The 17,413-nt window shown below is 34.3% G+C and overlaps 2 protein-coding genes across 3 annotated transcripts; one reads left to right on the top strand and one right to left on the bottom strand.

Annotated features, from left to right (window-relative positions):
* Positions 1–390: 390 nt before the first annotated feature.
* LOC110612836 (acyl-protein thioesterase 2) lies at positions 391–4,865 on the top strand. The gene is made up of 9 exons (XM_021753655.2): positions 391–1,022; positions 1,256–1,370; positions 2,763–2,799; positions 2,941–3,010; positions 3,145–3,249; positions 3,419–3,569; positions 3,921–4,003; positions 4,397–4,490; positions 4,585–4,865. The coding sequence occupies exons 1-9, from the start codon at positions 989–991 to the stop codon at positions 4,670–4,672; spliced, it is 777 nt and encodes a 258-aa protein (XP_021609347.1). The 5' UTR covers positions 391–988; the 3' UTR covers positions 4,673–4,865.
* Positions 4,866–5,333: 468 nt separating this feature from the next.
* Positions 5,334–17,356, bottom strand: LOC110612835 (protein tesmin/TSO1-like CXC 3). 2 transcript variants are annotated; one of them, XM_021753654.2, is made up of 12 exons: positions 17,153–17,356; positions 16,669–16,826; positions 16,264–16,591; positions 16,056–16,181; positions 14,639–15,136; positions 14,436–14,521; positions 14,275–14,349; positions 13,589–13,772; positions 13,414–13,512; positions 12,431–12,497; positions 5,716–6,374; positions 5,334–5,616 (listed from the first exon to the last, which is right to left on the bottom strand). In XM_021753654.2, the coding sequence occupies exons 1-11, from the start codon at positions 17,216–17,218 to the stop codon at positions 5,737–5,739; spliced, it is 2,325 nt and encodes a 774-aa protein (XP_021609346.1). In that variant the 5' UTR covers positions 17,219–17,356; the 3' UTR covers positions 5,334–5,616; positions 5,716–5,736. The 2 variants fall into 2 exon arrangements, 1 of the variants encoding a protein (XP_021609346.1); XR_006350555.1 differs by lacking the exon at positions 12,431–12,497.
* Positions 17,357–17,413: the final 57 nt, after the last annotated feature.

The raw sequence follows: 17,413 nt of genomic DNA, 5'->3' as shown, positions 1-17,413 counted from the left end.
AAAATTATTAAAGAAGAAATTAGTTAAAAACTTTGATTATTTTCTTTAAACATTAATAAAAACTTGGGCATGTTTTCTAAAAATATAAAAATTAACTTATTATAATTTATTCAGTAATGTTAACAATTTTAATAATTAATAAAATAGTGGTTAATTAAATATTATAAAAATTAATATTTTAATTGATTCGAACTGTATCTTTAAAATTACTGCGGAAGAGAGTTTGTAATGAAATTATATTGTCAGTGGTTGTTTTTCATAGGATAGAGTATATACTTATCAAAATTTCACTATTTATCAATCATGAAAATTTTTTCAAGCCATAAATCTAAAACCCTAATGCATTATTACATCTGAATTTTTATTTTTAAATTTAAAGTTGTTCCAAGCCATAAATTGGAAGCTTGAAACACATTTTAGCTGCAGGGTTAATTGGGTACCTGTCAATCATGAAAAATTCATAAACAAATGATTGAGAAAAGATATTTTCTTTTACGGACCTGGATTGTTCTTTCTAGTTTTCAGAAATATTCTTGAGAGCTGTCGTTGATTATTGTTTTTGTTGTTGATAGTTGGGATTGCTTTATTATTATTTTTTAGTCACTGCCCATAAGCATAGATTCTCTCTATGTTGCAAATCTCAAAGCCTTCCCTCTCTCCTAGCTGTGTGGCTCTTGGACGGATGATTTTGCTGTTCTCTGCTAGGATTCTCTGGGGTCTTCAAAAGATCTCCTGCTTTTTTTTATCCTTGTCTTTTTCACTCTCTCCTTTTTATGGATGCCTCCCCACTTTTCCAGTTTCTACGTGGTTTCAGGCTCTAATATATAGCTGGTGTGCACACTGCATTTACTAGTGAAAGATATGCATATTCACCTCTTTTATTCCTTCTCCACGCTATAAATAGATATTCTCTTTCTGGCTTTTCTTCAAGCAGCTGGTCTTCAGTCGTTTCCTGTTCATAGGTGGGAGGTTTTGTTGCATCCCCAAAATGAGCTATCAACAACATCCTTCTATGGGTTCTGGTTTGTTCCTTACCATCTTTCCTTGGGTTTTCTTCCTTTCAACTTGAACATAGCATAGATTCCTAATTTAATCAGTAATCACCCAACTTATTGAATTAGTTTTTATTCCTTCTATTCTTCAAATGAATATTGTTTTTTCTGGTTGATGCATAAGATTTATGCCTATTTATGTTTCAATCCTTCAAACTTCACGTTATTTGATGAGTGATTCATTCTACTGCTCCAATTTCTAGGTAGCAGAACTGCTAGAAGAACTTTTGAGTTTGGGAGGACTTACGTGGTGAGGCCTAAGGGGAAACATCAAGCTACTATTGTCTGGTTACATGGTCTCGGTGACAATGGTTCAAGGTATTGCAGCTAATTTGGTTTTCTTCATCATTTTCCTTCATTTTGTAGTTGTTCTTGTTTATTCAAAGCTCTGCCTTTAGATTCTGAACTCTTCCTGAAGGGAAACTTTCGAAGTGAGGCCCTATTACTTAAGATTTACATTGTTTCACATAATCTGTTGTTCATAATGAACTGAAGTTTATATTATTGGAATATTTGGGTCTATTTATTCATGTCGGTGTTAATAACCAAGCTGTTGATTAGTGTTTCTGTGAACTTCAGTTGCTAAACAGTATAACTGGGTTAGTGGAACTAAATATCAACATGACCATGTGATATTTGTTCATTAAGGCTGTGTTTATTTGTGAAAGTGGAAATATTTTATGTGAAAAATATTTTCGTGAAAATTATTTTCTAAGGAATTAACTTGTTTTTCCATGTTTGGTTTAAATAAAGGATATTATTAAATTTATAAATAGAAAGTTTAGCAGTGTTAATAAGATTCTCAAAATTTAGAAAATAACTTCCTTTTTTAAAAAATGGAAGTCATTTATCTTAAAAGTAGTTAATTTTTCATTTGACCAGCAACATTTTCTATTAATTAATTTTTTTGAGAACCCCAAATGTCATAAAATGAAAAAGATATTTTTTTGAAAAATATTTTTTTAAAAACAAATGAGGTCTAAGTTGCCAAGTTTAAATATTTTTTGTCAAACAAATGAAGGCTAACTTGCCAAGTTTATTCTCTTGCTTTTGTATTAAGTACAAATTCTTGTGTTGGAATGGTGGACTTTTTGCTCCAGTGACAAGAAAAAAGGTAAAAAGGCTTAGCAAATGTCAACATATGAGCAATATCTTTATTGGAGGGGTCCATATGATGTCTTTTCCTTCTTGTTTTTCCTTCTTATTTTTGATGTTGAGCTCCTTTTAATGAAATTCTCATTCTAATAAATTCAAAAGGGAGCACTGTAACACCATGTATTATATATATAGACTTTTCCCATTATCATCTCATTGGATGCTAAGTTCTGTTTGGATACAATTAAATAGGAAATACAAGTATATCCATATTCTAGAATAGGGATCACTAAGTCACTTGACTTTGGCAACTGAACAACCACACAAGATGCTTAGTGAAGGACATTTACACATATGCAAGTAACTATGGATTATTTCTAGAAATGTTTTATATCTGAATCCCAAAGTGATGGTGCAGTGCTTACAAATCCAAAATCCAGATAGAATTGGCTCTTTTTTTTTTTTTTTTTTTTTTTTTTCCATTTTTGAGTGCCTGCAATATTACTTATTGGTTGTCATATTACTCTATCCCATTTTTTTTGGATAGAGTAAAAATTAGGAAATATAAGCTATAGCTAGAAATATTTTTCATTCTATTCTCTGGTTGGTTTGCAGCTGGTCCCAGCTTCTGGAAAGCCTTCCTCTTCCAAATGTAAGCATGCACAAATTCAATAGTTTGCTATATTGCTCGCGGTCTTAAATTTATATGTTACTACTGCATCATTAATGGTGAAATACTTCTATTCATATTCATCGATAATTACTTTTTGTGACTGTTTAATCTATGCTGCAGATTAAATGGATTTGTCCAACTGCTCCTACACGTCCTGTAGCACTGCTGGGTGGATTTCCTTGCACTGCATGTGAGACTTGTTTTCATTTCCTTCTATTATAATGCATTACACATCCAATTTCATATATTTAATGATTAAAGTAAACTTTTCCTTGCTATTTTCCTTATGGGAAATCACGTAACATAGTTGTGTAATTCATGCAGGGTTTGATGTGGGTGAGATCTCAGAAAATAGTCCTGATGACTGGGAAGGATTAGATGCCTCAGCAGCACATATTGCAAATTTACTGTCAACAGAGCCTACTGATGGTACTTTCAAGGCTTAACTTTCTGTAAACATATGATTTATTTGCTCACAATGTTTTTCCCTGCTGGCTTAGATGTGATACATAAATCTCTGCCTATGTGAACTGATTACATTAATGGGACTTCATACATACATATATATATATATATACATATATATATATTGGAACAGTTAAAGTTGGTATTGGAGGCTTCAGTATGGGTGCTGCAACAGCACTGTACTCTGCAACTTGTGCTGCACTGGGACGATATGGAAATGGCAATCGATACCCTATCAATCTCCAAGCAGTTGTTGGACTAAGTGGATGGCTCCCAGGTTCAAGGTATGGCGATTGTGAGATTTCATTCGCAAATAAAATGTTCATCCTAGATCTATTATACATGCTTGAAATATGTTAAATATTCAATATTACTTGATGACCATAAAGTATCTCTTGATGGTGTTCACTAATGATTTATGCATTATTCTTTAGCTAATTACATATCAACGATAAGAAGTGTGAATATTATGTTAACAGAAGAGTGCTATGTCATAATCTCTGGAGAAGGGACCAAGTTCATCCACATGTTATACAAAAAAAAAAAAAAAGAAAAAAGAAAGAGAAACAACAGTAGCTAGTTTGTATTTAGAGAACATTCCCATATTTGCTAGCTAAGAATTTGTCACTGTGCAGGGCCTTAAAGAACAAAATAGAAGGGTCCCATGACGCTGCAAGGCGTGCTGCATCCTTGCCTATTTTACTTTGTCATGGATCAAGTATGTATCTTTCTCCAATGTCATCTTTAAAATGTTTGAAAAGTTCGTTCCATGTGCTACCTGGATAACATTATTGCCCAAATAACTGGCAGTGCATAGAGGCACTGTCCTCAGGCTGATGTGGAACATTATAAGAACAGTAATATACAGGAAAATCGCAGATCACATTTTTCATTACCATCAATAATAGAATCTGACCATTACTGAACTGGGATGAGCAATGTAAATTCTGCCTCAGTTTTTACTTTGCCTATAACCATAACATAGCATGGTATTACGGAATGTTTAGAAATTCACTTCTTGGTGAAACAATAAATTCTGTTATATGCAGTTCATGGTATATGACTAGTTCCATTCTAGTTTCAATGTGAACATCTTATTAATCTGATGCAGGTGATGATGTAGTCCCCTACAACTATGGAGAGAAATCTTTCCACTCCTTACATTCAGCTGGCTTTCAGCATCTCACATTTAAACCGTATGACGGGTAAATATTCAGCATCTATAACCAGCATTCAACTAATGACTGTGCCTAGTAGAACACTACAGCAAATTATCTTACATCTTAATATGACTAACAGGCTTGGGCATTACACAGTTCCTAAAGAAATGGATGAGGTTCGCAATTGGCTCATAGTAAAGCTGGGACTTGAGGTCCCACGTGTGTAACTCCTAGTAAGAGCTAGTGCTGAGGAACAACAGGGAGCAGTAACAAGATAAGGGAAAGAAACGGATTTGTAAAATTGGGTAGTAAATAGAATGGGTGGTATATGGTATAGATGAATTAACTCTCCTAATTCCGTTTTTGTCTCTTTCCAGACATAAAAAATAAAGTTCTGAATGTGTTTGTCATTCATTTAGCTTACAGAATTTAGTGATTAGCCGTAATGGGTGTAATCAATTATCCTTGTTGAGCATTTTGTTTACTTAACTCTAATGTTCAGTCTACCAGTTTGGTTAATGATCCTCTCTCTCAGCAATGACTGAAAGAAAGCGATTGTGGCCCAATTCTTGTAAGGGCCTTCTTGATACCCAAATTAGTTAAAACAATAATGCTGCAGAAAGAAGCAGGGAAGACTCTCAAACTACTGGTCATGGCGGCTGCTTGCTATAGAAGTCCAAATTACATCAGGTTATCACGAAAGCCAACTCAAATCTCTTTTAAAAAAAAAAAAAAAAATTCACTGCTACTCTGAAGAGCAGAAATGTAGTTACCTTCTCAACATTGTGGATGCATTTTCATAGTTATCCTATGATGATAACATTAAAAGCATTTATCAAAGGGAAGGCGTCTTGGGTCGATCTACCAGTAAAGAAACCCAAACAGGGAGGGAGACGGTGGAAGAGAAACCACCCATATTAGCAATTCATTCATTCTATAGACACAAGCTCAGAAGAGCTTTACCAAGTACTATCGACTCTTATTTGCAACCAGCGATTGCGTGTGCAAACTATACAGTCAACAAAATCAACTTAACGCTATAAACGTAAGAATTGGACCAAAATTCGGCGTCATCGAGGAATGATGCCTCTTAGATGTCTCGGAGAAAATGGCCGATCTTTTCAGGAGTTGCTTGGAATGGCCGAGCTTTTCAGTAGTTGCTTGGAATGTCCTGGGAAAAGCAGCATGCCACTTGGTCATTGCCTTCAAACAAATGCTCAAAATCCATAAAAATTGCATTGCTACTATAAATAATGAAATGATCACATACCACAACTTCTGATATGCCCCCTCACTGACAGCTGTTATCATCATCTTTACTATCACCATTACGTTTTTGGGTTCCATCTCTTGACTTGCTATATGGACTGAGAGGAGGGAAAGATGGCACAGCCGGCAAAACGAATTTGCGCGCACTTCGCAACCCCTGCGAAGTGCTTGATCTCACCTCTTGTGATCGATTTTGTGGAGGAGACACCCGTTTCTGATTCGGTGAACTAATTTTCACTGCTTTTGTTGGGGTCAAAGTGTTCTTGAGTAACTCAGGTGTATCATCCTCCAATATGTCATAGAGATGGTTGTCTGAACTAATATCAGACAGGATCTTACTTCCATATAATTTTGGTGTAGGACTAATGGGAGAATGGTGACTATGAAGGTAAACAGCAGATGACTGGAGAGTGCTTTCCTGATATGGTTGAGGTTGAGAAACTTTTGAACTGTCCCTTATACTGAGAGAAGCTGAAGTTGCCATTGCCGCTGAGTGAGAATGTGATATTGGAGTCAGATGGCTCATATCAACAAGTTCTTCCCATGTTGAGGAGATCTGATGAGCTCTCCCTGCCTTGACAAAATCATCTTGAGTCTGGAGATTGTCCGGTTGTTCATGAGATGGATTCCTCCATTTTTCAGGTCTTCTGAATATTGATTCTGCAGTTTCCATCATTATAAAATAGTCGGTCAGCTTTTATTTTCGAAAAAGAAAGAAAAAAACAAAACAAAAAACAAAGATTTTAAGAAAAAGATAACTCACTCCTATTAACCTAAATAATAAACTTCCTAAATAATTAAACCCTAGATTTCCTAATTCTACAATAAACAAAATTTCTAAATCATATTAGGCATTTTTATCTTCCCGTCATGCATTATTCACCCCTAGTTGGTGAAAAGACGCAACAAAAAGTTTTGAAGTGCTGGAGAATATACAATTTTGTTTCCTTGGAAGACAGCATCAAGGTTGAAATGAAGAATTTTGAAATTTTCCTTTGCATTCACGAAAATATTTGAACCTATAAAATCAATCCTAATTAAAGTCAAATCACAAAGAATCACTTGATTTGGTTTGATTTGCATTAAAATCTGCATGGCTTCATATCCTTGTTCCCCATCACATCTTCATCAAACTTTTCTTGCTCAGCTTCTTTAGCTGGTCCCTCTAGAATGGGTTCATTAATATGCGAACGCTTAACGTTCACATATTTGAGTTCTTTTTATCTCAAGCTCCTCGAACTGCTCTCTTTATTCAACACTACCGGATTGGTATATTGATGCAACAATTTTACTATAACTGCCAAAGGAAATATCCAAAGATCTCACATGTTACAAGGCTGAGCCATGTCTGCACAATTTTCAAGTACCTTTCTCCCAACTGACATGCAATAGGCAAAACTTTCAAATTGCGTCTTTTCAATGTTGCTAAAAAGAGCAATTTTAGAGAGATATCCTCACTTGAAGAAAGAAATTCTAGCGACATATCTTCACTTTCTTCTAAGAATCATAATAGTCTCCATGAATTAAAACATACTCTTAGGATGATAATCCCTTATACCATTAATGTTGAAACATCTCAATTATTATATTATTGCATTCAAGATCCAACATCACCAAACATGAATGAACTCATGCAACAATTTTAAGAATCAGAAACCTTTTCCCATAGGTTCGATTAAACTTATTTGCCAACTTCCAGATTCTCAAATGAGGAGACAATCAATTGTAAAACATCTCTCATCTAATCATCATCAAAAGGAGCATTTGGAGCAGTTATTCCAGTTATTTCAGAAATTGCAGGAAGCAACTGCTACTTTAACATCGATAGTAGAATGTTTAAGAGGTTATTGCGCAGCCAATGCTTTCATAGATGGTGTAAGTGCACTTTGCATAGATTTTGTAGGGAATTGTTCCACTTTTGACAAGCAATTCTTGACTTGGTAAAGAAGAGATTGAAGCTTATCAACCGATGGATGGTTGATAAGCTTTGTTCAAAAATCCATTAGTTGTTGCTCTAATTGGATATTTGATGATACCATTGTATAAAATCCTAAGAAACATACATCAGTAGAAAATTCAGATTTTCAGCTGTTTGGAGTCATTTTAGGCCAAAGTTGATATCAAAAATAGATTCAGCACTTCAAACTTAGCAAAATTGGAGAGTTGATGAGGCATTGAACAAGGCTGAGCAATTTTCGGTTAAAACCAAAACCGAATTAATCAGTTTGATTATTTGGTCTATTCAGTTTGGTTCGGTTATTGTTTTTTAAATTTCTGGTTTTCAGTTTGATTCGGTTTAATAACCAAATATCAACAAGAAAACTGAACCAAACTGCCCATATATATAAGAACCTAACAAAACCTCATCTCTCCGCACTTTATGTTTATGCAGCCACCTCCCTCTACCTTGTGCTCTCTTCTCTCCCTCACGCCTCTAGTCCCTCCTGCCTCCCTTGCCTTTCTTCTTTGTTTCTTCTCCTTCTTTGATTTTTTCTTTTCCTTCTTCGATCTCTTCTTTTTATTCTTTGATTTCTTCTCACAATCTAAAGACAACCCTCATGAAGAAGACAACTGCTCCTTGCCATTTCTCCTCACGACGGAAGGATCGATGCTCACGATTAATCATTGATCTCCGCTACTCTCCCAAATCTTCTTTATTTGATGCGTCAGTGGCTTCGGTTTGCTTCCATAGCTGGATGACTTAGCTTGTTTCATGTATTGTGATGTATTTCATTTTGTTTGAGGTTTGTCACTGAGATTTATTCATTTTAAACGAGAACTTCATCTTTATTGAGATTTTTAATTGGGTGTCAGTTTTGTTCATTCATTATTGAGATTTCATTTTATTGTTTGTTCACTATTGAGATGGATTCTTCTCCTTTTTTGCTCTTCATGTATTTGGAGCAAAATGGCAGTTGAATATTTACTGATACGATCATGGATGATTTTCTAATTTTCCTCCTCTGTTCATCTTTTAAATTACTGTATTGTATTAGATTTTTGTAATTTGTTTAAATTTCGGTTCATCAGAAATTAAACCGAATCAAATCGAAAAAATTTGGTTTGGTTCAATTATCTCAACTCTTTCAGTTTGGTTTGGTTGGAAAAAATAGTGATTTCTGTTTTTTGATTTCAATTCGGTTCAGAACCGAATTGACCGAATGCTCACTCCTAGCATTGAATGAGAATGTGGCAGATGACATAGCACTAGATGCTCAGGTGGCAATGCAGGTGGTCTGGCACAAGAAAGGGCCAAGAATAGTGCAATATAACTCACTGAGTTTGTTGAGCTCAACTTGGCTAAAGAAACGAGTCAATGGCCTAATAAAAAAGGAAGTGGAGATACATCAGATAGGAGCTCCAATGGCTGGAGAGTGGTTGCTGACATTAGGCACAGCTCCAAGAGGCAATGATATGCTAGAATTCCGTCGGGTTTAACTTGGATCTAACCGGACCCTTTGAGCTTGCCACTGGGGGGTGTCGAATTTTGAGTTCTGATAGCGAGGAAAGGTAGACTAGCAATGTAATACCCCTAAAATAAGACGTTCTTGGGGCGTTATAGCATAGTAAGATACATATCCATACTATGTCAATGTTTGAACTTGGTTTATCTTTAATAAGAATAGTGATGTTAAGCTAATGTATGTTACACTTAGAAAGTCTCCAACTCAAGGTACTAAGCTGATGTGTGTTATAATTAAGCTTCCAATTGAGTTAGAAATGCTAAGGTGATATGTAACAATATTTGAGCACAAGAGGTCTCTAACTAGATTAGAGATGTTTAACGGATGTACACTATGTTTGAACTTGCGAATTTCTAACTAAAATATAGATAAGCTAGAGTATGCCATGGCATTTTGGATGTTGCATTGTTGTTGTAGGTAGCAAGTCTTCTAGTAATTATTGTTGTTGTTGCTTAGACAGTCAATTTACGCATGATCTCCATGAACCTCACATGCAAACTGTCTTTCGCATTCTGCGATATTTGAAGTCCATCCCAAGAAAAAACTTTCTTTTCTCCAAACAGGGCCATCTACAAATAAAAGCCTGTACAAATGCAAATTGCATTGGATCTTCTAATGATCTTCTAATGATAGGAGGTCAACTTTTGGTTTCTATACACTTATAGGAGGAAACCTGTGTGTTCAATAAAAGACTCAACAACAAAACCTATCATACCTTGATTTGCTAGTTAGTCATGTGTTCCACATTTATGCACTAACTTGAGAGACAGTGTTAATAACCAACATGGGTAACTATTGGTTAGGAAAATTAGATTCTTTGGCTTCTAATTAATATCCAAAGCTTTAAATATTAAAACAATTGCAATAAACTTTGAAAATTCCTCCAAAATTCCTCATATACCTCGAATTATAAAAATTACCTGTTATACCATATACTAACCACTTAATTTATCTATATCCTAATGTCAAGTTGGATAATCAAATCTAGTGAAAATGCTACATCATCGTCCTAGTAAGAACCATAAATTATTATTTTAATGTAATCAAAAGGAGTAATTGTAAAAACAAAAAAAAGAAAAAGAAAAGTTCTAAACTTTACCAATTTCAATATGAGATATAGTATAATTAACGGATTTGTCCCTATATATTTTGAATCCAACACTTTAGTTTCTGAAATTTAATTCCGTCAAAATTAGAAGTCCTTTCATAAAAAATTATGTTCGTCAATGATAAAAGCCTAGTCAAAGAAAATAGATTAAAATATAATTTTAAAAATATCCTTATCAATTGTAAAAATTATTTTTACTTATGAACGAGAAGCTTCGAGTGGCAGCGAGAGAGCAATGACGAGTGGCGACTAAGGAACGAATGACAGCAACAACAACAAGCAATGAGAATTGATGTGAGCTAATTATTGGTAAGATTAGGGCAAAGAGAAAGGAAGTAGAAGCATCAAAATTAGAGAAAAAAATATGCGAGCTAAATTTGGGAATGGCTGGTTCAGTCCATAGATAGAAAACTTAGGGCTCAAATACCAATTAATGTAGAACATAAGAAAAACAAGAAATAGATCTTCAAAGAAAAAGAGAACTTTAAGTATGGACTTTGCTCGCTTAGTGGGTTTGTTCGGCACAAATCTAAATTAACCGAGCTAATGAATTTCGAATACTGGATAGTCTAGACCCAAAAAAAAAAAACTCATTCTCATTAGTTTATTCTTAAATAATTATCTTAATCTAAAACTATGGAAAGAGAAGAAAAGAAAATTAGTCCTATTTATAGAGCTTACAAAAAAAGGAGACTAGAAACTCTAACAATTAGAAATAGATAAAAATCCCAATCCTAATTAAAATGGAAATAGATATTTTAACTAATTATGAACATTAGATAACCTAAACTCGAAAATAATAACAATAATAAACTTCCTAAATAATTAAACCCTAAATTTCCTAATTCTATAACAAACAAGATTCCTAAATTTTATTAAGAGCCTTTATTTTTTGATATTGCATTACAAATGAGTGCTTCCAAATTTTGATGAAAGTTGGCCAACTGTAGTGGCTTCTCAATTGATCATCAATGTTGAGTTTTTACATCAAATAATTCTTGAATATGCTTATAATATTGCTCTGGTTCTACGGCATATTTTCTTTATCAAGGAATGCTTGTAGTTATAGATCACAAATGAATTTCCAGACATTATGCATCAGTGAATCAACAAAGAGTAGATGCAGAAAATAGTTAAACAGGCAACACAGTATGATTTGCAATTATAAGGCAAAATTACATAACAATACCACATTTATTTAAAAGAAGCATTTCAAATGTGAAAAATTGTTCTCCATTGTAAACTTATGCTTTTGGGAGCTCAGATAAATAAGATATGTGATTATTGAAGAAAGAATGCCACATAGACGTCAACATATCATATAGCAATTAATAGCCCCCTAATGAAGTTAATAGGAGGTGAGGTGACAACTTCTAGTTATTATCATTTTGGGTTTTTGGATGCTTGAAAAGAATAATTTCTCTATGAATTATCAAAGAAATTAAATTGTTTCATCCAGGGACCAAGGCCACTGACAATCAACCCTAAAGTGCCATAAAAGATAATATAGAGCCTTTATTTTTCTCACTAATCCGCGAATAAAATCAATGTTATTAAGGCAAAAGACGACAGAATACCTATAGCCTTAATCAAGAGACAGCACCAAGACGACAGAGTACCTATGTTCTTAGGCAAGATGAGGGGCTTTTTGAAGTGGCGCCATAGCTTATGTACATTCGTACAATTATACATACATATACATATAAATATCCAATTATATATTCATAAGCAGTGATTTAAAATAGAATATGTCACTATAGTGCCATTTTGGAAAGGGAAGAAGAGAATGGAAGAAGAAGAGAAAAGGAGGAGTGATCTTCTGAACCATATAGACACTATGGACTAGAATTTGATGTTTAAAAAAAAATGAAAAGGAAGATTTGTCTATCACTTCAAAGAGGAGACACCTTGCCCAGCTTGGTGCCTCATGCCAAGCGAGTAAAGGCGCTCACCTCTTCAACCTCGCCAGGCGCCTTTTGGCCTCTTTAACAACAATGGATAAAACTTAAAAGTTTATACATATAATGTGCATGCCAAAAGCAACCAAACATCTCAAGGATTTTAGGCGGAAATCTAAGCAAAAAAAGGAATTCATATGAATATATCAAACATAAAATAACCAAGTGCTAGAATTGAACTCGCACCTGTCTTTTTGCCAAAAGAATTGTTACAACCTTCACATCGACATCCACTAGAACATCCAACCCTTGCCTTTAGAGCAGAATGTTTAGAGTCAGAATAGATCAAAAGACACAAACTTTATAATATCTGCTTTGTTATCCCTACCTCACATCTGAAGTAGGGCACAATTGCTTCCCTTATTATCTTAAAGAAGAGCAATCAGACATAATATTAATATTGAAGTGTTTTGTCACATCCATCAGAAATTTATGATAATGCTGTAGGTAGGCCTGGCCAAAGGCCGGTTCCAAGCAGGAACTAGCGGTTTGATCTAATTTACCGAATTAGAACTGGTCTGATTTTTAACGATTCAAAAATAGTTTCAGTTTTATGATGATTTCGGTTTTTTCCGGTTTGATTTTAAAGTTGTTACAATTTTTTACAGTTTCGATTATAATTAAGTCCAAATTTTAAACAATCAATTTGGTTTTGGTTCGGAAAAAAAAATTAAAAGTAAAAAATTTAGATAAATTCAAATAAAAAATAAATAAATATAAATATTAAACATTATTGAATTGATAATTGAATAAATAAGTAATTGTATAAAAGGTGTACATTTTATAATATAAAAATAAAATAATATACATGTAAATGGAAATAATATTCTTTATAAGTTTAAAAAAAAACTTAGTGACACAAATTTATTAGATAATTTATTTTAGAAATTCAAAATCAAGCCAAAAAACCAAACTAGATCGCCGGTTCAAATCTGCCAGTTCCAATTCTAGTTTAGAGGATGGGCCCCATAATCAACTCTCCTAATATAAGGTTTTGGTCCAGTTCAAGAACACAAATTGGTTGACTGGTCCAGTCCCGAGTTTGATCGGTTCGATTCATGGTCCGAACCAGATCCCGGCCAAGCCTAGCAGTAGGGGACAAAAAGTAAAAAATAAAACAAATATTTAAGGAGTTTTGCAGCAATATTGCCAGCAATGCTGAGACAAACCTGATAACATTCGCAGTATTTCTTAAGACATTTCGACTTCTTGCAATTGCATCCTCTTTTGTGTCTGGCCGATGAGGGTGTTGTCCAGTTCCCTTCCTCCTATATTATTCTCGACCTAGTAATATTCTTGTCAAGGCTAAAGAACGAGATGAGTAACTCAAAAAAGAAAGATTACCACAATATTTGCTGGAGAGTCCGTGTCCTGTTTAACAACCTTTGGAGCAAAAGCAAGCGGATTACGGGTTTCAATTTGTTGTCGTGTATCAAGAACTGTATCCTCGTATTCAGGCCTGTTAAAGCAGTTTGTGCATGCACAGCTATCCAGACAATAAACTCCAGCTGCAAAGCACTCACAATAACTGCATAGTGACAAAAATCACAGCTAACACAAACTGCAAAATAACAGGACAGTTTGAATTTGCTATTTTTCAAAGTTTCTATTTCATAGGCTTATACTGAATATTCCTTTCTTTTTTCTTTAGGAAGGCCTAAGAGATTGCCCAAGTAGCTTCCCAATGTGGTCTAAAATAATTGCAAAATTCAACACTTCATGAGATTATAACCGTTTGCCAATATAAAATGATGGGAATCATCCCATAAAAATGTTGGGGTAAGCACAAATCAGATAATTCACAATCCTTTACATTTCCTTCAACTAAATTTAGAGGTATTAGTTATCACTCTTGTAGAGCACTATTCATAAATATTGAGTCATACAGCAATACCCAATATCAAAAAACCATGATAATTTCCGTGATACAGCAAATAGACCTCAAAACGCGTTGATATAATTTTGATCAAATAGTAATCATAAGAAGGATCTTCTGAGAATTTGCTTCATGCATGGCAATGTTCACTTACAGTTTCAAGCATTTTGATCTCTTACAATTGCAACGTTTGCAACCCTCACCTTCGTTGATGCATTTAGCCCTTTTCCTAGATGCACGAGAAAAAAAAAAAAAAACAGAGTTAATTAATAACCTTCCCTTCCAAATGTTCGAACCGAAAGAAACGTTACTTACCTATTTCGCTTAGGACTCGCTTGGTATAACTCTTCGACCATGTTGGTGTTTTGTGGAGTAAGGGTCCTCCCATCATATGGAACTATCTGCGGCTCAGAAAATGTTACATTAATACAAACACATGGGCTGCATTCTGTTTAAACGATAAATTAATACAAACACATGGGCTGCATTCTGTTTAAACGATAAGATGCAGAACCTACTGCTTTAGCAGCTTGAGTCTCCTGCTGATCATCTTCCACTTGGGCATAAATTTCTCCAGCAACAGATGCTGAACTATGATTTCTAACAGCTATCTGCTTCTCCTCGCGTGCATGCACTTTGCCCACAAACTTCTGGGTTGCAGTTGAATCTGAGCCCATGGAGTCGGTTAATCTGATGATGCCACTTGCAGACAATTCTAAATCAGATGGAAAACAAGCTGATACATTATGGTTTCCACAACTTTCAACTGACATAACAGGCTGAGGTGGACAGGAAGACAACAGGAAATTTACAGTCTGAGCATGGGTGCCTGCCTGCCAACTGTTGGAGATCCCACTTGGTTCAATTTGATATGAAACCAAACTCTCAAAGTCTGTAAGGCCTTCAGCTAGGGTTGAATTGGCAGTATCATGAGTCTCATTACCAGTATCCTTGCAAGACATTGTGGCACCAAATTGAAGATGTCTCCGTATACCACGTTGATGCTGATCAGCATCCTATTCAGTTGAGTATAAAACTTACTCTCTTGATAGAAACTCTAATTTATGTTTGGTATATATAGAAATAAAAATAAAATAAAATTGAGAGGTTACCATTCTGGATGTTGCACCAGCAATAGGTATGCACCATTAATGCTATAAATTTCAAGATTTAAAGAATTTTTTAAATATTGTTAAAATTAAATTAAAAAATCATTTTATTATTTCAGAATTTGTTTATAAAAATTTAAAATATGTGAATTTAATTTAAAAATTAAGTATCACAATCCTTTAATTATTAAAGAGTAAAATAATATAGTTGACAAAAAAGAACATGGTTGAATTTAATAATGTAAATAAGGACATGATTAATATAAAAATCTATTTTAAAAAATTATTTTATTAATTAAATAAAACAACAACCATACTATAACTTACTATTATCTTTTTCAAATTCAATTTTATTGAACTAACCTTAGAGTTTTAATTTTATCATTTAAGAAATAAAATTTAGAATATAAATATAATTTTTCGTCATCCACAAAAAATTTATAAAAAGCTGAAACAAAATAAATATATTTTCAATTAATTATTAGATTTAGTAAGTTATTTAATTAATAAAAATAAGAATATGATAATTAAGAGAAAAGTTTTGATGTGAGCATTTTAATCTAAAAAATTATACAAGTTATGTGAAATCCATTTCAAATTTAGAATTAACCAATTTCACAAAAAATTAAAGTATTAAAATTGAATTTTTTAGCCAAAACAAATATATATATATATAAAATTCAATTGAATCTCCAAAAATTAAAGAATAGAATTAAACCAAACAGTGAATAAACTGTTGACTTAATCCATAACATCACATTGAGACCATATGCACAGACCATACAACATCGAAGGATTATGATAATGCACAGACAATAATTTTTACCTTAGCTGATTGTTTCAATGCTAACCTTGAATCCTCACCAAAGTCTTTATGTGTCTTGACGCTCTGTAGAGTTTGAGGAATTGACTGGTAACTATCACCAACTTTGTTATCTTGACCATCTGTAGCCTGCAAGACAAATATTCCGAGGAATTTACAATAATAAACCAATTTAGATATGTGGGTAACGAAACTATGATCGTTTATTCACCTGAGGCTCAAATTTCTCATGATCCTGTGCTCCGGCGAAAGAGCCTTGAAACATATGAGAATCGACATGATCATCGTCTTTGTCGATGGTATCTCCATGGGTACTCAACCTGTTCTCAAAGATCATGGGAACATCATTTCTTGTCTGTGCACAGAGATCAGATGATTTCGTAGTGTCCTCCATATCCACAGGATCAGCCAGGTATTCATCAATGCACCCTGAAGGACTGCAAGGCTGGTCTTCCTTTTGAAAGCAATGAATCGGCTCAGGCTTCAGATGGGTATCGCCTTGTCCGTAAATATCAGGACCTGCTGCGTCTGTTTCTTCTCTGTCAATATCAAACGCTTCAGTTGACAGATATCGATTTTATGGACTTGAATATAAAATTACAACAATTTCTCAAACCTGAAACTTGTCTCTCGCTGAAGATCTACACGGGGTGATGTGAACACCGGCGGCGGAGGGACAGTGAAGTTTGTTTGTGTAAATCCTTGTACATATCTTGCTGTCTTTCCGGACCTTATAGGAGAGAGATTTCTGAGGTAATTGAAGAAAGGGGATTCCTACAATCGAAAGAAACAAAACCACTGAATTCAATGAGTTAGTACAAAAAATTCATCAATCTTGTAGCAATTTCCATTTCTTCCTACGTTCCTAACACTATAAATCGACTTATTTCCCCCAAGAAACCCCAAAACTTTCGATTCATTTTCATTTCTTTCCCCTGTTTTCTCAGCCACCCACCACATATAAAGCTGATCTGATCAGAGCCGCAATCAAACACAACCAAGAAACCAAAAGTAAGCTCCAAGAGAGAACATAACAAGAAATCTAGTCTATCAATGAAGTGAAATCACCGAGTACGAGACTGTGGAAAACAGAAACTCACTTGGACAGTAGGAGATGATGACGATGTCGTCGAGGGAGGAATGCGATTATCTTCAGGAGAGTCCATTTTTGAGAAAACCTACGACGCTAGGGTTATCATTTACTAACAACATGATATGTGTTACCAAGGAGATGTCGAAGGAAAACGGTTCGACGACAGGATCTTTGTGTCTGATTTCGCCCGCTTATGTCGCATTGTTCACAAGCATGTTTTTTTAAACCTCGTGGAGAGCGGGAACACCGTAGGTTGTTGCCATTTGAA

The sequence above is a fragment of the Manihot esculenta genome, chromosome 4 (assembly GCF_001659605.2).
Source record: "Manihot esculenta cultivar AM560-2 chromosome 4, M.esculenta_v8, whole genome shotgun sequence".
NCBI classification, from domain to species: domain Eukaryota; kingdom Viridiplantae; phylum Streptophyta; class Magnoliopsida; order Malpighiales; family Euphorbiaceae; genus Manihot; species Manihot esculenta.
This window is presented reverse-complemented; position numbering and strand designations above follow the sequence as displayed.